Here is an 18,811-nt window from a genome sequence, read left to right on the forward strand (position 1 = left end):
GGACGAGCTGGAGAACAACCTGGACTGTGGCTGTTTGCTGGAAACGCCCTCCTCTGAGGGGAGAGTCCACACCAGAGTCCCGGCGCTGCTCGGGGCGGTCCCGGTGTCTCTCGGGGCGGTCCCGGTGTATCTCGGGGCGGTCCCGGTGAATCTCGGGGCGGTCCCGGTGTCTCTCGGGGCGGTCCCGGTGTATCTCGGGGCGGTCCCGGTGAATCTCGGGGCGGTCCCGGTGTATCTCGGGGCGGTTCCGGTTCCGGGCGCGGCGGCGCCATGAAGGACTGCGAGTAGCGGCAGATCCCGCCGGGGGTGGCGGCCCCAGGGCCGGGTGCGATCGCCTCCCCGCCGCCGCCCCGCCTCGGCCCGGTGCCGCCCGCGGGCCCCGCCGCAAGTGGGAGGTGTTCCCGGGCCGCCCCCGGTTGTGCTGCGGCGGGCGGCTCCTGCTGGCCCGGCACAGCGGTGTCTTCGCCCTCACCCTCGGGCTCATCGTGGGCACCAGCGGCCTCTTCTTCGCCTTCGAGTGAGTGCGGGGCTGGGCCCCCCCGGGGTCGGGATGCTCCGCAGCGCCGGGGCCGTTCCCAGCCCCGAGCCCCGAGCCCCGAGCCCCGAGCCCCTTTCCCGATGGGGGAAGCCGGGGGAGGAGCTGGGAACCCCCCCGCGCCGTGGTGGTGGGAGGGGGTGGGATGGGGACCCCTCTGTACCCCCTGTGTGCCCCTCGAAGGACCCTCCCTGTCATCCCGGGACCCTCTTTATCCATCCTCCCCCCCAGGAATCCACCGCTCTCCCATCTCCCACCATAGAAGGTACTCCTTTCTATCCCCCTCATCCCTTGTGAAGAGACCCTCTGCTATCCCCTCTCCTGCCCCCTGATAGTCCCCCCTCCCCTGGGGACCCTCCCACTATCCCTCCATTTCCCCCAAGAGACCCTCTGCTATCCCCCTCAAGGGACATCCCCTGTCCCCCAAGGTGACCACCTTCTTCCCCCCAAGGGACTCCCCGCTATCCCCTCTCCTGCCCCCTGATAGTCCCCCCTTCTCCCTCCCTTCTCCCACCCCCCAGATGCCCCCCAGCCCCACTTTGTGGCAGTCACTGCCTCCCCTCTGCCTGCCCTGAGGTGGGTTTATACGGAGGGCAGAGGCCTTCTTTGCTCCTCCTGGCTTGGGGAAGGGGTTTAACATCCCCCCCCAGGATGTCCCCCCTGGTCTCTAAATCTACACCACCACCACCCAGCACACACACACACACCCCCCCCCAGGTCTCTAAATTCCCCTCAGTCTCCCCTCCTGCTTCCAAGAACCGGTCTGGAATGGCAGCCAGGAAACCCCCCGGGCTGGTGGGGTTTGTCCATAGTGGAGGCAGGACTGAGGTTCCTGCTCGATGCTGAAACCTTTTTGGGTCCTGAGGAGCTCTGGAGCTTTGCCTTGTGGGGAGGAGGCAGCTGCTTCTCCCCGAGCCCCTTTTCCTTTGGGAAAGCTGGTCCAGGGGTGCTCCTGGCTTCTGCATCCCAAGGGAATGGAGAGTGAGAGCACCCCGTTACATCCCTAGAGGAGCTGGGGAAGGAGCACTGCTGGGTTTTGACACCTCGGAGGGTTCCTGCTGTTCCTCCTCTGCATCTCCATCTCCCACCCTTATGATCCCCCTGCAGTTCCCCTCATTGCTCCCCCGAGGAACCCCCACTCTCACCAACCCCCTGCAAGTCACTCCGGTTATCCCTGGACCCCCTTTATCCATTCTCCGCTCCTGAAGGACCCCCATCAACCCCCCAAAATGCAAATGTGATGCAGAGCTTTCCCAGCTTGTGCTTTTGCTGAGCAGAGGGAGTCTCCAGCTCCCTGTCCCTGGTGAATAATCAAGTGCCAGCACAGCCGGTGACAACTTCGTGTCCCTAAAAATGCTCAATGTTGACCTTGAGGAGGAGGAACCTTCTCGTTCTCCTGACAAACGCATGTCAGGTTTCCCTGACCTCTGCCTGGAACACAGACGTGCTGTGTCCTCCCCTGCTGGGATGGGAACGAGTCCCTGGAGCTTGGTGCTGCTGCGGTTACCCTGATTTCTGTAACCCGGACACTTAGAGCAGAGCAGGAACCACCCGTGCGTTTCCAGATGTTGTTGCCCCCTTGTGTTGCGCTCCCTTAGGCACACGGAGATGAGTTGGTGTTACTGGCACTTGAACTCTGCTGCTTTTATGCTCACTATTTCTAAATGGCTTTATTTGCTTGAAGCGTTGGGCCGAACAGCGCTTCCTCTTGGCATCGCAGCAGCATTGCCATTGAGCAGAGAAGGGAAAGACCCCAATAACGCTGCAAGGAGCTGACTGGAGTTCCTGGCTGCCCACCCTGCAACGACTCCTGGAGGCTGAGCTGCCTCTGAGCTTCTGGTTAAAATCAAGAGAGCCCGTGCCAATGCCGTCCCCTGCCAGGAAGCCGCTCGGGGTGATGCGGGGCTGGTGCCGGTTTGACCGTTCCTTCTCGCCCTTGCAGACAGCATGGGGACCTCTACTTACCGCCCGCCAGCCCGCACGATGGAAGTGGTCAACAACAAGTATGTGGTGAAACTCAAGTACTGCTACACTGTGCAAAATGTTCCGTCCTCCGCGCACCTCACACTGCAGCGTCTGCGACAACTGTGTGGGTAAGCTGGAAAGCGGGAAGGTACTGTGTCTCGTGTGTGTGGCCTGTTCTGTTCCTGGACAGATTGCTTTTGGTTCTTGTGAAGGGAGATACTGAGCAGTCTTTCTTCTTGCCGCTGCAAATGAAAGTGACACCAATGCAGTGGGTCGTTGTCCAAGACTCCGTGTCTCTGCTTTCTCCGTTTCTGGGAGGATTGCGCCATGAATTACTGAGTTCAGTTCTGGAGTCCTCAGGACGGGAAGGACTTGGATCTGTTGGAGTGAGTCCATAGGAGGCCATGGAGATGATCCAAGGGCTGGAGCCCCTCCCGTACAAGTACAGGCTGAGAGAGTTGCGGTTGTTCCGCCTGGAGAAAGGAAGGCTTAGGGGAGACCTTAGAGCAGCTTCCAGTCCCAAAAGGGGCTCCAGGAAAGCTGGGGAGAGGCTCTGGATCAGAGAGGGCAGGGAGAGGACAAGAGGGGATGATTTTGGCCTGAAAGAGGGGAGATTGACGTGAGGTCTTAGGGAGAAATGTTTTGCTGTAAGGGTGGGGAGGCCCTGGGCCACGTTGCCCAGAGCAGCGGTGGCTGCCCCATCCCTGGAGGGGTTCAAGGCCAGGCTGGATGGGGCTTGGAGCAGCCTGATCTGGTGGGAGGTGTCCTTGCCCATGGCAGGGGTGGAACTGGCTGGGCTTTGGGGTCCTTACCAACCCAAACCGTTCTGTGATTCCATGAAATGTGTTTGAAGCCCCACCAAATGCAAGGTTTGGTGCAGGCTCCTCGTTGTCTGTGACCTTGGTGTTGCCAGGCTGGTAGAGCTACCACCACAGCTGTGCTGTAAGGACACATCCTGCAAGCAAAGCACTGTTCAGCGTTAATTGGTTTGAAGAGCATCACCAAGAGTGTTGTTTGGGGAAGCCCTGGGAGCCGAGAGGTGTTAATAGTATCATTACAGAGCTGTGTTTGGCCAGGGAGATCCCATTCCCTGGATGGCTGCTGGGAAAAAGCTTCCTCATCTTGTTTCTACTGCTAGAACTCGGTATCTTTCGTTTGCAGAAGATCTACCCAAAGGACCTATTGGGACGAAGGTGTGGTGGAGGAAAGGAGCAATGTTTAACTGGGCTGGCTTTAAGTTTACAGGAGCACCAGGTAGTTAGAAGTTGGTGGCTGAAGCCATGAGAAACTGTCCTATATTGCTGTCAGGTTTGGGTATGTCGAGCTTATGGGCGTGAGGCAGAGCAGCCCAGCCTGCTTCTGCACTGGGGTGCTTGTTTCCCACAGGGATGGCTGTGAGGAAGGTGACTGCTGGGTGCTAAGTGGTCCCATTGCAAGCTGCGTGTATTGTCTTGCTTATTCTGAGGGACCAGAGGAGGCTGCTGGATTTCTTGAGTTTAAAAAAGGAAGAGGCAAAGGCAAAAAGGAAGCCCGCACCTTGATGGGGACGTTGTCAGCCACACTTGTTGTTGAAAGTGCCCTGGTGAAACCCTTTGTGTGCATCAATGTGGTGTTGGCTGTCTGTCTTTTGGGAGCATCTTCATCCACCACAAGAGGATTTTTTGTTTTCTCTGAACTTGAATTTCCTCTCGGCCTCTTCCATCTCTTTAGAACCAGACTGTCGTGGGAAGAGAGGCCATGGAGTACGACCCGGAGCTGGCCCTTCAGGAGGCTATAAAGGGCAGTGGGCTTAGGCTGGGGTGTTGACCTCAGCACAGCCAGTTGCACCTTAAATAGATGAGATGGAAGTGTTGCTCCCTGGAGGATGAGCAGTGTTTCCTCATGAATGAGGATGGAAAGGTCTATGCTTGTTTATTGGCTTGAACTGTCTGGACTGGTGGTGGAGGAATTGGAACCACTTGTGCATTGAGTTTTGGGAGATGGGGACAGGCATGGCGAGTGTCTAAAGTGTGAACTTGAGGGGTGAGAGCAACCTGCAGCTGCAGGTAGGGTCAGTGGAGCCCCCTGCGATGCCTATTGGTCGTCGCTGTGTTCTGTGCCCGCCCCCCCAAAGTCAGTTGTGGGCGTTGCCCTGCTACCCTGGGGATGCTCAGGAGGAAGGGGCAGTTAGACTGTCAGTTAGAGTGAGTCTGTCAGGTGGTGTGGTGGTGGCAGCCAGGCTGGTGGTGGTGCATCTGCACAGTTTGGTGGCTGCTTGAAGCCATGCCTCGTACGCGCATGCAGTTTGACTGTGTGTACCCATGGTGCATCTGCAAGAACCGCCGCCATGGGCCAAAGGAGCAGACACAGTCAGGAATTCGTAGACCTCGCACTCCAGGATTATGCAGTCCAAGGCCTGGTACACCGAGACCTCGCACTCCGGGAGCACACAGTCCAAGGCCTCGTACCCCAGAAGCGCATGCACGGAGAGAGCGCTCCGTGGAAGCGCATGCACGGAGAGAGCGCTCCGTGGAAGCGCAGTCTCGGAGAGAGCGCTCCACGGAAGCGCATTCTCGGAGAGAGCGCTCCGTGGAAGCGCATTCTCGGAGAGAGCGCTCCACGGAAGCGCATGCACGGAGAGAGCGCTCCGTGGAAGCGCAGTCTCGGAGAGAGCGCACTCCGGAAGCGCAGTCTCGGAGAGAGCGCACTCCAGAAGCGCAGTCTCGGAGAGAGCACACTCCAGAAGCGCAGTCTCGGAGAAAGCGCACGCCAGAAGCACATTCTCCGAGAGCGCATGCTAAGAGACATCGCGTTGAGAGGATTATCTTGGTCAAGGTACTGGTACCATGGTAGTGCAGGCAGTGTAACTCCAGTAGAGCCATTTGAAGAGTTGGGAGAGGTTTGGGCTGGGGAAGGGCTGAGAGGTGGGAGGTTGAATCCTGCGCCCGTGGAGACAGTGTGGATGCGGTGTGTTGGTGGTTCTGGATGTTGGGGCTGCCAGGATCTGACCCAGCCTGAGCTCTTGGTAGCTCCGGAGGATGTGGGAGGGACTAGAAATAGCAAAGGTGAGCACAGCCTCTCCACTTTGAGGGTTGCTTTTTGGAAGCATTAATGCTTGGTTGATCGCGGCTTTTGCAATCAAGACACGGTGTTTTTCCTGCGTTGTTTTCCATTTGCCATGACTCCTGTGTAGAGGTTCCCTGCCTGCCTTGGCATGGTTGGTGTTTCCCAGCAGGTTGAAAGGCACTGGGAAACAAACTGGGAAAGCTGCTGACTTGGAACCCGGGTCCTTTCCCTGAGTCGCTGTTGGTGTCACCAGCCTGTTAAGCTCCTGCTGCTGTCACCAATTTCCAGCTTGTTGAACTTGGTAGAAGGGGTACAGAAGGGTTGGGGAAGGATGGGTGGTTTTATTCTCTCCCCTGATTTCAGTGATTTATATCCAATATGACCATGATTACAGCTGAATGATTCCTAGGGAAAATGACTCCCCTTTCCCAGCGTTGTCTGTCACTAATACCAGTTTTCTAGCCAACATAGTGATAGGATGAGAGGAAATGGCCTCAAGTGAGAGGGAGAGGGATTCCAGCACGCTGCCCCACCCCTTCGCCTTCCACCTCCACCGCTACGTCACCACAACACAAGCACACGTGTGCTCGTACTGTTGGTGTCATTCATTCAGTGCCAAGATTGCTTCAAAACATTCCCTTGGCCCCAGTTCCAACAGGAGTACAGCTGGGATGTGTTAGATTTTAGGCAGTCTGCCCTCAATTTGAGATGAGTTATAAATAGCAGTGCCGACTTCCTTAACTACCCCTTTCCCAGGTAAAATGCAGGTTAATTACTGTGGGAATCAATTAGGGCTTCTCGTGCTTAAACAGCCGGGAATGCTTTGTATTATTTTTTATCAGAAAAAATGGACAACAAATCTGGTCAGGAGAAGATTTCAGACCCAAGGCGAGAGCTTAGGGCTTTTTTATTATATATGAATTTTTGGCCTTTCTATTTTTTGGGGCAGTTGTGGCCAGTACTCACAGTTGCCAATAATTAAGCAACGCTGATTTGAAACCAGTGAGTTCCATAAGTGGCTTTTTCCTTTTCTTTTTTCTTTGACATAATAAATACAAATAGGTAATAAGATGATTGGGAAAATCAAAATTGCATTTTTCTGCACTCAATCAGACAGGAGAAGGAAGGAGGTGTCTCTTTGGGGGTGGTGAAGGAGAGGTTTGGCTTGCCAAAAGCTGGGAAGCACTCCTGGTGGCACCGCTTTTACGTACCAAAGAAGATAATGTGGGGAGGGAGGAGATGTCAGTGATCTCAGGTGATACCCACAAGGCGAGGCTTAGGGACAATTGCTTGGAAGATGTACACAATTTGCATCCCTTGGGGTATTGAAGCTCCATATGGGTGCTCCCATTCAGGAGGAGAGTCACTGTAGTTCTGGGATCAATCTGCCACCATCAAAGACATGTTTTTTTTCCCTGACCCCCTGAGTGGAAGCTCCTCTTGAGAGCATGGCACAAACCCCTTTGGGTGCATGGCATGGGCTGTGGGGGATGGCAGGGACCGAGGGCTCCTCCAGGCTCCCTCCTCGGGGGTCCTGCAGCGTCCCTCCATGTTTGTCCTTAGCAGCAGCATCTGTGATAACCTGAATGTAGCTTTTTAGTATTGGTATGGACCAAAATGGAAGCGTCCAGCCCAACTGAGTGTGGCCGAGCATCTCAAATCCTCCGCAACAGAGGATTGTCCTGGTGCCACGCACACGGTTGTGTGTGAACGGCTTCCGTAGGGCGGCAAACGCCGTGTTTCCAGGTGTGTCGAGGCTGGAGTGGAGAGGAGGAGGGGACGTGGACCTGGTTCTTCATTGATCTGTGCCATATTCATGCCAATTGAAGGAAGCCTGCTTTGGTTTGCAGGAGTAGCCCCCCTTACCAGCAGCAAGGTGCTTTTCCCACCATCTCCTTTACATTCCCTCCTGTGCTCCTGTTGCCCCACAAGCGCCCCATGAGCTCCCCGTGGTGCCCCTGGTCCCGTCGGTTGGCGCGGGGTGGTTTTCCTGGCAGGCGCAGCAGCCAGCTGGTCAGACAAATGTTTTCAGGGTCTGTGCGTTGGGACTTCAAGCTGTGCTCCCTTGGCAGTTGGGTTGGATTTTCCAAAGTTTAGCGTACTGCATGGACTTTTTTTTTTTCTCCCTTCCCCCTAGGAGGGTGGATTCTGCAAAGACAACTGAGAAACTGTGGTGGTGTCTGGGCTTCTTTGGGGTTTCCAGCGGGAGCTGGCTCTGTGCTCTTTGCCTGTACAGCCCTGCAGTGCCACTCCTCAAGCACCTGAGCTGAGCAAGAGAGGGTGGATCTGTACAAATACCACCGCGGGGCTGGTTGCAGGAAGGGGTGGTGTAAAAGAGTCCATTGTCCTGGAGATCTGGTGGAAGACAACTAATTGGTATTAGTTAAGTCATCAGGACATCAGCGACCAATCTGTATTCAGTCCGAGGTGGGGGTTAAAGACTGTGCCTGGGATTCATTTAGAGGTCACTATGCCCAAACCAGTCCTTGCTTTAGGTGGAAAACTGGCATTTGGAGGTTTGTAGCATTTTCAGGAATTCTGGTGGACTCGTGTCCTGGCCTGGCTCCAGGCAGGGGTAGTGCAGGTCAGGGCGTCCTTGGAAAGTTGCATTCATTCACTCATCGCATCCTGCCTGCTCTGAAACCCAGGACCTGGCTTTCAAGCCTGACAAATTACTTTTTCATGGATCTGGAGAAATTTGATGTAGAAACGTTTATTCTACAAAAGGCCACAGACACAAAGCACGTGTGAAAAAAGGCAAAAGTGGAACTGCAGTCTGGAATGCTGTGGATGTCAGTGGCTGTGCCCAGTGTTACTGCATCAATATGAGTTAATTGAAACGTGTAAGTGTAAATGAACTGCCTGTAGTGTTTTGGGAGGCCTTGTTATATGTTTCATATATGTTCATATAACATGTTCATATGTTCATATAACATATGTTATATGTTTTATATGTTATATAAGCAGTGTTTCTCGTGAATATTTAAGTTTTCAGCCTAAATTTACCTTGTTATGGACTGTCTGGACACTGAACTACCAGCTACTATGGGGAAAAGCCGCTTACACTGATAATCCATCTTTCTTACTGATCCTTCCCTGGTTCTTGCCTGTCCTGTGGCCACAGGAGAGATGTCGGCATTCAATGACTTCTCGTTCGATGTGTTTTGTGAAAGGTCTGTAGGTTCTAGGAAGAGGCAGATGAGCTTCTGCTGCTCTGCACCAACGTGTTGTGAAGCTATAGTAGCCTTCGAGTGTGGAAAGGGGCTTCAGGAAAGCTGGGGAGGGGCTCTTGATCAGGGAGGGCACCGAAGGGACAAGACGGAAGGATTTTAAGCTGAAAGAGGGGGAGATTGAGATGAGATCTTAGAAGAGATGCTTCCCAGAACAGTGGTGGCTGCCCCACTGCTGGAGGTGTTCAAGGCCAGGTTGGATGGGGCTTTGAGCAACCTGACCTAGTGGAAGGAGTTGGGAACTGGATGGGCTTTGAGGTCGATTCCAACCCAAACCATTCTACGATTCTGTGATTCTATGAAGTTTTCTTCTGGGGTTTTGGGATTTTGTGAACAATTCCTGTGTGTAGCTGGATGTACCTCACATGTCACAACTTGCCTTGCAGCCTTCAAGCGCCACAGATCAGATGGGGAGGATGAAGCCTCAGCCGTATGGAGGAACCAACGCCCCCCCACAAGAGCAGGGAGCTCAGGCGGGGCCACAGCAAGGACACGGCTCTCCAGGACAGCCCGACGGGTCACAGACTGCTCAGCAGCAGCAGTCTGCCTCCTCCCAGCAGCGCTTCCTCTCTCCTCAGGTAGGTCTGCTCTGCTTTGTTTCCATCTGTAAGGAATCCTTAAAGAAACTTGGGCAAATCCTTTCCTTTGCGCGTTCATGTTAGTTGAACTAAGGTCAGCGAGCTGGTTGGAATGATGATGGTAGTGACTGTGCTGCCTTCTCTCTTGTGTCGAGAGCTGTATCTCAGAGATGTGGTGGTTGTAACAGGTTAAGCTGTGCTAATGCAGCAGTTTGGAGGACTGGTGTTGTGTAAATGCTGCCGGTTGGCGATAGCAGTCTGAAGGATTTTTGTACTGGAGTGGTTGTGGCTGTGAAAGTTCTCCAAGGGCTGTAGAGAACTGCTTGGATTAGCACAGTAGCAGAGCACAGTTTGCAGAGCAGCACAGAGATGGTGATGGGAGAGTTTGCTCTGAAATGTAAAGCTCTGCTTTAGGGAGGAGAAATAAAGCAGCAAATGCAGGGAATTGAGAAGAAAAGAATGAATCAGTTTTCCTTGTGTATGCGTAAATTGCATTTATTTTCAACAAGGCTTAATAGTGTTTTAATAGTTGTTCCTGGTTGTGTGAAAAGCTAGCTGGGACCTTTCAGCAGATGTTTTAATGCAGGATTAAAATGGATGTTTTAATGTACATGCCTTGTTTGTGCCGTGAAGCGCTCAGAGCTGTTGTAAGACCTTAGAAGATCAAGAAGCTAAGTGGGCAGCCTCCCAGGACAGTCCGTGTCTTTCAGGATCTGTAAGAAGGGAAATCCAGAGCATTACTGTTTTGTCATGTTTTAGGGTTCTGCTCCCGGCCCTTGCAGTAGCAGCCTGGTGGCGTTTGTCCTCCTGTGGAACCGTAGGCGTTGCTGCCTTCAACTCTTTGCTGTCTTATTTCCTGTTTTGGGCAAATTCCTCCACAACACAAGAATATACCAGAGCAATTCCAGCAGAGCCTTGATTTTATTCTCATTTGTGATTTTTTTGGTGTTTCTTCTTGTTTCAGGAGTTGTCTCGAGTGTTGCTTGTGTCCCAGGCGTCATCTGCTCCCTCAACGGCTTCCAGCAGAGGGCCAGAAGATATGAACGTGAATCTTCAGTCCAGGCCTTCAGCCCCGTCGGTGAGTGGAAAAGAACCTTTTAGTGGTGAATTTGCTGGTCCCTTCAGGCTCCTTTTGCACATGGGAATTTCTGCTTCTGTTTGGTTTGGCTTTGGCCTTTTGAGCTTGTCTTCTTGCTTGCCTTGAGCTCGGATTGCCGCTTGCAAAGTCACCCTCACCTTCCAGACACCCCATTGATGTGTTTCATGTTGCAACGTGCTTCTCTGAGTTGCTCAGCTATTTGTCCATGCGGCAATTTTCTCTCCTTCCACCCCTTCGTCTGGGTTTGAACTGAGCTTAATCCTCCCCGTGATCCGGGAGGAAACTTCCCACCCTGTGCGGCAGCACCTGGTCCCAGTCTGGGCCACGCGGAGCCCTCTGCCACCAATCAGCCCCTGTTTCGAGATGATGCTGCGTGGAGCTGCCGATACAGCCTCACAGGAGCCTGTGCCGACAGTGGGTTGCGCTATGCTCGATGCCGGGCTCATTCCCTGTTTCTATTCTGGTCGCGAGCGGCTCAGCTCTGCTTCGTGCCTGCACACCTCATACAGATTCCCCTAACCCTCAGCCTTTCATTTCCTTAGGATCTAACTTGGTTACGGAGGATACTGAAAAAGAAGATGGCGACCTCCACATGCAAGCAGGCAGAAGGGATGTCTGGAGTCTTGCTTAAGAGTGGACGGGTTCTTGTTCTTCCAAGCCGGCCTGGCGTGAGAAGGCGGGTCAGTGTTTAATCGGCATGTAGGATGGCCAGTTGTGGTCTGGGATCCTGAACAATAGCCCTGTGCTCTGTCACACGCATCCCCTGTGCTGCCACAGCCTGGGAATACGGAGCCACTCCTTGCGCCGTGGCTGCTGAAGCACACACCTCACGGGTGACCCTCGCTTTTGAGCAGCTCATTGCTGTAGAGCAGGGAAATCACTTTTTCACTTCCTTTTTGCTGCTGACTTGATGTCATTGGAGACACTTGAAAAGGTGCCAAAGCCTCTTGTCAGTCCGATGTTGGACACAGTAACCTCAACCTCTTCCCTTTCTATCCAAACTTATCCTGCCAGAGGTCCTGCACCATGCAAGGGAGGGAGAGCCCGTGTTAGTGTGACCTTCAGCTGCCGCGTGGGGCAGTCGCAGGGAGAAACGAGGGTGTTTAACTGCAGCTGACAACACTGCGTGTGTTTTAAATGCTGCCACACCTGAGCTTTTGGTTGATGGGAATCATTTTGGGTGAACCAACAGATGTGATCTATCTGGACTCCTGTAAACCTTTGACACCGTCCCCCACAATATTCTTCTCTCTAAACTGGAGTGAGATGGGTTCGATGGGTGGACAGTAGGGTGGATAAGAAACTGGTTGGGTGGTCGTATTGGAAGAGTAGTGGTCAATGGCTCAAAGTCCAGATGGAGATCCGTGATCTCCATCCTCGTGTCCCTCAGGGGTCTTCATTAAGGCTTGTTGGGACAGGACGAGGGGGAGCAGATATAAACTGGAGAGTGGCAGATTTAGACTGGACATTAGGAGGAATTCTTTGACCATGAGAGTAGTGAGACACTGGTCCACATTGCCCAGGGAAGTTGTGGCTGCCCCATCCCTGGAGGTGTTCAAGGCCAGGTTGGATGGGCCTTGGGCAGCCTGATCCAGTGGGAGGTGTCCCTGCCCGTGGCAGAGGGGTTGGAACTAGAGGATCTTTAAGGTCCTTTCCAACCCAAACTCTTCTATGAGTCTTACGAGAAATGCGCTCTTCCTTATGATATGGGAGATCATAGTCCCGTGTCTTTTTCCGTTGGCCTGATCTGTTTCTCTGTGTGTTGCAGGACCTGTCTGGCTCAATAGATGATGTCCCCACGGGGACGGAAGGAGCCCTGAGTCCTGGAGTAAGCACGTCAGGGATATCCGGCAGTCAAGGAGAGCAGAGTAACCCAGCTGAGTCTCCTTTCTCTCCGTGTACGTCTCCTCACCTGCCAGGCATCAGAGGACCCTCCCCATCCTCGGCCGGGTCTCCTGCCAGCGCTGCTCGGTCCCATTCAGGTCTGCTTTCACCTGCTGCAGTACCAGGTAATGCTGCTTGGCGCGTGTTGATCTTCTGGCGGGGCTGCTTTGTGCAGCTGGAGAGTGAATTCCAATGGCCAGTGGGGAGGAATTGGCCCCTGTCAGTACTGTGTGGCTCTTGAGGTCCTGTGATCTCTTTGTTGGCTTTAAAATGCCTTTAACTGTTAAAGGATGCAGGAGGATGGGTGAGAAGGCTGGTAAAGCTGCACTGTCATCTCGCTGGGTGAGCGTGACTGATGTTGCTCTTGTTTTCCTTCGCTGTGGCTAACATAGCCTGCTCCCCAAGTTGTTTGTAGTTCTGGTATTTAATACTCTTGCCTCGTGGGCTTTGTGGTGTGGAATTTTTGTGATTAACCCCCCTCCTGTTTGCGCTGTAGGCAATCAGATGCCACCCCGGCCACGCAGCGGCCGGTCGGACAGCATCCTGCATCTCTCCGTGCACCCGTCAGGCAGAGCACAAGATCAAGGTATGTGACAGGAGTTAAAAGATTTAGTTGTAATGCAAGGTGTGTGACTAAAAACTACCTGGCCTGATCACACGGATTCTGTGGTGAGGTAGCATTTAAAAGCTGCCCCAGGTTTTTAAACTGGGAGTGTTCAGGCACCTTGCAGTAAATTCAGCTGGTTTTGGTTGTTTGGCCTCTTTACTGTTCCCTCCAGGCTCATAGGGTGGCTTCTAAGATGTTTTCTCTGGCTTCTGACTGGCTTTTCTACAAATGCTGTTTGTCCCTGACCTTAAGCTTCAAGATGAGGGTCGTTGACAACAATATTGCATGTTTTCCCCCTAAGAGAATAAGGTTGATGTGGGCGGAAAGTCAGGTAAAAGCTTCAGTTCTCCTGGCTGAAGGGTGTCACCCTGCAAAGGCAAACTAGCAAATAAAAACCAGCAATGACGAGAAGCCCCGAGGATTTAGGGGGTTGTGCTATCTGGGTTTTTTTCTGGTTAAAACAGGAAATTGGATCCATTATCTTAGGAGATAACACTGGCTCCTTAATAGCAACCATCTGTTAGTGATCTATAAGTATTTGCTGATAGGAGATTTTTATGGTGATTCATAAACTAAGTGGTAGAGCGATGTTTTCTGTGTCTCTGTATCTCCTCAGGAGGGTCTCCTGGGCAGCCAAATAGCAATGAGATGCCCAATGCCAACTATCCGAGTCCGGGAACAGGAGGAAGCCTGAGCCGAAAGAGAGCACAGGAAGCAGCTGCCACTACCGTGCACGCGGCTGCCAAGTCCGTCCAGAGCAGGTGAGGAACGAGGTTTCCCCTGGTCCTTTTCCTGTGTCGCATCTCTGTTTCTGAGCTGTGGATGAAATAACCAAAAGTGGAGTAAGACTGAACATACATTTCTTTGAAGGTTTGCCCTCCTTGGAGACTTGTTCGTCAGTCTTAAGAGTCTAACGCGTGGACGAGCAGGGTTTTGGAATCCATCATTAATAATATAGTTGGGGAATATTTAATATTCAGGGAAGTGATTCTGCCCCTGTCAGGGAGGTGATTGTGCCCCTGCACTGGTGAGGCTGCCCCTCGAATCGTGTGTTGAGTTATGGGCCCCTCGCTCCAAGAAGGATGTTGAGGCTCTGGAGTGTGTCCAGAGAAGAGCAGCGAAGCTGGGGAAGGGGCTGGAGAACAAGCCTTGCGTGGAGCGGCTGAGGGCCCAGGGGTTGTTTAGCCTGGAGAAGAGGAGGCTGAGGGGAGACCTTATTGCTCTCTAGAACTCCCTGAGAGGAGGTTGTAGAGAGGAGGGAGCTGGGCTCTTCTCCTCAGTGATAGGGACAGGACAAGAAGGAATGGCCTCAAGCTGCGCCATGGGGAGGGTCGCAGTGGATATCAGGAGAAAAATTGTCACCAAAAGGGTCATTGAGCCCTGGCAGAGGCTGCCCAGGGAGGTGGTGGAGTCCCCATCCCTGGAGGCGTTTAAAGGACAGGTAGACGAGGTGCTCAGGGACATGGTTTAGTGGCAGATGGGAATGGTTGGACTCAATGACCTAAAAGGCCTTTTCCAACCTAGTGATTCTATGGTTCTATGAAATCTGTTTAACTCTGAGATCCCGCTAGTTGTTTTCACTTTCTGATTGTCTTTGTTACATTAATGATTTACAAGATGTTGCGTGTGTGGTAAAACTCATGACTCCATCTGCGTGTGTCTGAACAAGGCATTCAGTTCAGTGCAGGGAACTTCTTCCTGTTGGGGCCTTGATGAGGAGCTGCGGGAACGGGAGCTGGGATTCAGCACTGGACTTTGCAGCTGCTTTCTGTGGTGGTTGGGGTTTTTTTTTTTTACTGCACATTTCAGAGTAGGTGTGTGTGGCCTAGCAGAGAACTATGAACTTGGTGTAAATTGGGTTCCCCCAGTAAAGCTGTTGGATGTTTTCGTTGTCTGACTGGGCCTTGTGCTCTTTATCCTGACTTAGGGGCTGCTTCTGCAGTCTCTGGTGTTCCTGTGCCTGCGAAGAGTGCCCACACGGCAATAAAGGCACCAAAGCTTGTCCCGAGTGACGAGCTGGAGCCACAGTTGTGTACAGGGGGTTGTGATATATGTGAAGTGATGAGGATCAAAAACGAATAGAATGAAGTTTGTTTTGTGAGTGCAGGAGAACAAGACTGAGGGTGAAACCATTCAGAACTGAACTCCCTCTTCCGAACTAGTTTGCATCCCCTTTTCTGTTGAGAAGGAGACTCAAGCTCTAGGGTAGCTGAGCTGTCGGAGAGCACCCGCTCTTTGGCCTTTTGCTGGAAAAGGGCTCTGGGGAAAGTCAGTCCTCCACTTCCTGTGTGGGTTTCTCTGAGGAAACCTGCTTCTTTGGGAGGAGAAGATCTTAATGCTCAGCATTTGGGTAAACATCTTTCTTCCTTGATTTCTCTAGGCCTCCTGGTTATCCCAAAATAAACCAAGGAGGAGTGACGGGCATTGGAGCTCCGTCTGGCCAGGGAATTAACAGTCTGGCCCACATGATGAACCCCCAGGGCCCTGCCCTGTGCAACGGGTGGGAAGGTGTCTAACAACTCTGCAGGTAAGCAGGGGCGGCTGTCAGGCATTGCATTGAATTCATTATCCTGGACTGAAAAAGGGTGTTAAAGATTCTTTTAACTTCCTAGGGATGGCGGCAAGCCCTGAAGTGATAGGCCTTGGGGAGGTCGAATTACCATCTGCATCTAAAACGAAGAATGAGGCAGATGGGACACCAAGCGCAAAATCCAAGTCAAAGGTAAGATGTTTTGGTTTTTCTCAGGAGTTCCATTCTTTTCAGCATCCAGGGAGATAAAACTGTGACACGGTAACTGGAACAGTGCATCTGTCTGGTAGTGAGTGTGGTTCCTGAGAGAACTTGATTGGGATCCTCCTCCTTACCCTGGAGAGATTTCTTGCTGGAGAGAAGTTGTCCTTGTAGCGTGTGATCTGATTGCTTCTTGCGACTATGATTTAAACTTGATTTGGATGAGCAAGTGGGACACCCTGTTTAGGACTAAAGAAATGATGATCTTGAAATATGTGTTTTGGAGAGGGCTCTGCAATAACCCACTAAATCCATATGTTACGAAGTTGTGTGGAGGAGCCTGGATGGTGGGGCTGCCATCCCCTGCAGAGACCATGCGACCCTTGCCTTTAGCTTTTGAGGTTTGGATTCTGAGTCTGTAGGAGTCAAATATTTCCAGCTGTTAATCACCTTCTGCTCAGATGTGAGGTGGAGGTGTTTTGTGAAAGATCTGTAGGTTTGGAAGGGCAGTGGGAATCCTGTAATCCAGCACGTGGCAGTCTGCCTCCTCCCAGCAGCGCTTCCTCTCTCCTCAGGTAGATCTGCTCTGCTTTGTTTCCATCTGTAAGGAATCCTTAAAGAAACTTGGGCAAATCCTTTCCTTTGCGCGTTCATGTTAGTTGAACTAAGGTCAGCGAGCTGGTTGGAATGATGATGGTAGTGACTGTGCTGCCTTCTCTCTTGTGTCGAGAGCTGTATCTCAGAGATGTGGTGGTTGTAACAGGTTAAGCTGTGCTAATGCAGCAGTTTGGAGGACTGGTGTTGTGTAAATGCTGCCGGTTGGCGATAGCAGTCTGAAGGATTTTTGTACTGGAGTGGTTGTGGCTGTGAAAGTTCTCCAAGGGCTGTAGAGAACTGCTTGGATTAGCACAGTAGCAGAGCACAGTTTGCAGAGCAGCACAGAGATGGTGATGGGAGAGTTTGCTCTGAAATGTAAAGCTCTGCTTTAGGGAGGAGAAATAAAGCAGCAAATGCAGGGAATTGAGAAGAAAAGAATGAATCAGTTTTCCTTGTGTATACGTAAATTGCATTTATTTTCAACAAGGCTTAATAGTGTTTTAATAGTTGTTCCTGGTTGTGTGAAAAGCTAGCTGGGACCTTTCAGCAGATGTTTTAATGCAGGATTAAAATGGATGTTTTAATGTACATGCCTTGTTTGTGCCGTGAAGCGCTCAGAGCTGTTGTAAGACCTTAGAAGATCAAGAAGCTAAGTGGGCAGCCTCCCAGGACAGTCCGTGTCTTTCAGGATCTGTAAGAAGGGAAATCCAGAGCATTACTGTTTTGTCATGTTTTAGGGTTCTGCTCCCGGCCCTTGCAGTAGCAGCCTGGTGGCGTTTGTCCTCCTGTGGAACCGTAGGCGTTGCTGCCTTCAACTCTTTGCTGTCTTATTTCCTGTTTTGGGCAAATTCCTCCACAACACAAGAATATACCAGAGCAATTCCAGCAGAGCCTTGATTTTATTCTCATTTGTGATTTTTTTGGTGTTTCTTCTTGTTTCAGGAGTTGTCTCGAGTGTTGCTTGTGTCCCAGGCGTCATCTGCTCCCTCAACGGCTTCCAGCAGAGGGCCAGAAGATATGAACGTGAATCTTCAGTCCAGGCCTTCAGCCCCGTCGGTGAGTGGAAAAGAACCTTTTAGTGGTGAATTTGCTGGTCCCTTCAGGCTCCTTTTGCGCATGGGAATTTCTGCTTCTGTTTGGTTTGGCTTTGGCCTTTTGAGCTTGTCTTCTTGCTTGCCTTGAGAGGGATTAGAGCTGTGTGCGTTTCAGAGCAGGGTGGCTGCACGCTGGGTCCCGGGCATGACCGGGGGTGTGCAGAGAACTGCCAGCAGCCAGGGCTCCACTGGGGAGAGCAGGACCTGGAACACCAGGCTTAGCGGGATCAGTCAATTGCGCTTTCTGCTGGCAAGGAAGGTTTCTGTCCCAAATTATGGTAATATAGGGAGCTGGAAATCTTTTCTTCCTGAAAGCTGAGGCTTCACTGCCAGAGCTTATCATTGTGTGTGTGATTGTGACCATCACTTTTGTGTGGTTTCTTGGGAAGGCTGTGTGTGTGTTTGTTTTAATTCGTAATTTTACCAATAATTTCTACAGCAGTGAAGAGCTCGGATTGCCGCTTGCAAAGTCACCCTCACCTTCCAGACACCCCATTGATGTGTTTCACATGTTGCAACGTGCTTCTCTGAGTTGCTCAGCTATTTGTCCATGTGGCAATTTTCTCTCCTTCCACCCCTTCGTCTGGGTTTGAACTGAGCTTAATCCTCCCCGGTGATCCGGGAGGAAACTCCCCACCCCTGTGCAGGCAGCACCTGGGCCCAAGTCCTGGGCCACGCGGAGCCCTCTGCCACCAATCAGCCTCTGTTTTGAGATGATGCTGCGTGGAGCTGCCGATACAGCCTCACAGGAGCCTGTGCCGACAGCGGGTTGCGCTATGCTCGATGCCGGGCTCAGTCCCTGTTTCTATTCTGGTCGCGAGCGGCTCAGCTCTGCTTCGTGCCTGCACACCTCATACAGATTCCCCTAACCCTCAGCCTTTCATTTCCTTAGGATCTAACTTGGTTACGGAGGATACTGAAAAAGAAGATGGCGACCTCCACCTGGAGGCACGCAGAAGGGACATCTGGCGTCTTGCTCAAGGGTGGACGGGTTCTTGTTCTTCCAAGCCGGCCTGGTGTGAGAAGGCGGGTCAGTGTTTAATCAGGAAGTTGCTGTAGGATAGACCAGGTTGTGGTCTGGGATCCTGAACAATAGCCCTGTGCTCTGTCACACGCATCCCCTGTGCTGCCACAGCCTGGGAATACTGGAGCCACTCCTTGTGCCGTGGCTGCTGCAGCACACACCTTCACAGGGTGACCCTCGCTCTTGAGCAGCTCATTGCTGTAGAGCAGGGAAATCACTTTTTCACTTCCTTTTTGCTGCTGACTTGGTGTCATTGGAGACACTTGAAAAGGTGCCAAAGCCTCTTGTCAGTCCGATGTTGGACACAGTAACCTCGACCTCTTCCCTTTCTATCCAAACTTATCCTGCCAGAGGTCCCGCACCTAGCGAGGGAGGGAGAGCCCATGTTAGTGTGACCTTCAGCTGCCGCGTGGGGCAGTCGC

At 52.3% G+C, this 18,811-nt stretch overlaps 2 protein-coding genes across 5 annotated transcripts in view; one reads left to right on the plus strand and one right to left on the minus strand.

Moving 5' to 3' along the window:
* The window catches only part of LOC128854322 (AT-rich interactive domain-containing protein 1A-like), a 35,017-nt gene extending 34,506 nt beyond the window's left edge, over window positions 1-511 (minus strand). For 3 of the 4 annotated variants that reach the window (XM_054086748.1, XM_054086746.1, XM_054086750.1), the window contains exon 1: window positions 20-484. In XM_054086748.1, coding sequence (XP_053942723.1) covers window positions 20-484 — 465 coding nt within the window. Of the gene's footprint in view, window positions 1-19 lie in introns of all 4 variants that reach the window. The other variant, XM_054086749.1, reaches the window with a different exon arrangement.
* LOC128854323 (AT-rich interactive domain-containing protein 1A-like) lies at window positions 378-17,243 on the plus strand. The gene is made up of 11 exons (XM_054086752.1): window positions 378-517; window positions 2,478-2,648; window positions 9,162-9,353; window positions 10,318-10,431; window positions 10,995-11,132; window positions 12,221-12,461; window positions 12,833-12,922; window positions 13,560-13,704; window positions 15,324-15,470; window positions 15,556-15,665; window positions 17,214-17,243. The coding sequence occupies exons 2-9, from the start codon at window positions 2,577-2,579 to the stop codon at window positions 15,457-15,459; spliced, it is 1,128 nt and encodes a 375-aa protein (XP_053942727.1). The 5' UTR covers window positions 378-517; window positions 2,478-2,576; the 3' UTR covers window positions 15,460-15,470; window positions 15,556-15,665; window positions 17,214-17,243.
* The last annotated feature ends 1,568 nt before the right edge of the window (window positions 17,244-18,811 follow it).

The sequence above is a fragment of the Cuculus canorus genome, chromosome 22 (genome assembly GCF_017976375.1).
Source record: "Cuculus canorus isolate bCucCan1 chromosome 22, bCucCan1.pri, whole genome shotgun sequence".
Classification (NCBI taxonomy): Eukaryota; Metazoa; Chordata; class Aves; order Cuculiformes; family Cuculidae; genus Cuculus; species Cuculus canorus.

What these genes read in the sequence shown, in the direction of transcription:
- LOC128854323 (XM_054086752.1), top strand. Translation starts at nt 2,577, where the DNA reads ATGTTCCGTCCTCCGCGCACCTCACACTGCAGCGTCTGCGACAACTGT. An exon ending in GGCCTGGCGTGAGAAGGCGG is followed by an intron (nt 11,133 to 12,220) that starts GTCAGTGTTTAA and finishes TGTGTGTTGCAG; the next exon opens with GACCTGTCTGGCTCAATAGA. An exon ending in AGGCAGAGCACAAGATCAAG is followed by an intron (nt 12,923 to 13,559) that starts GTATGTGACAGG and finishes GTATCTCCTCAG; the next exon opens with GAGGGTCTCCTGGGCAGCCA.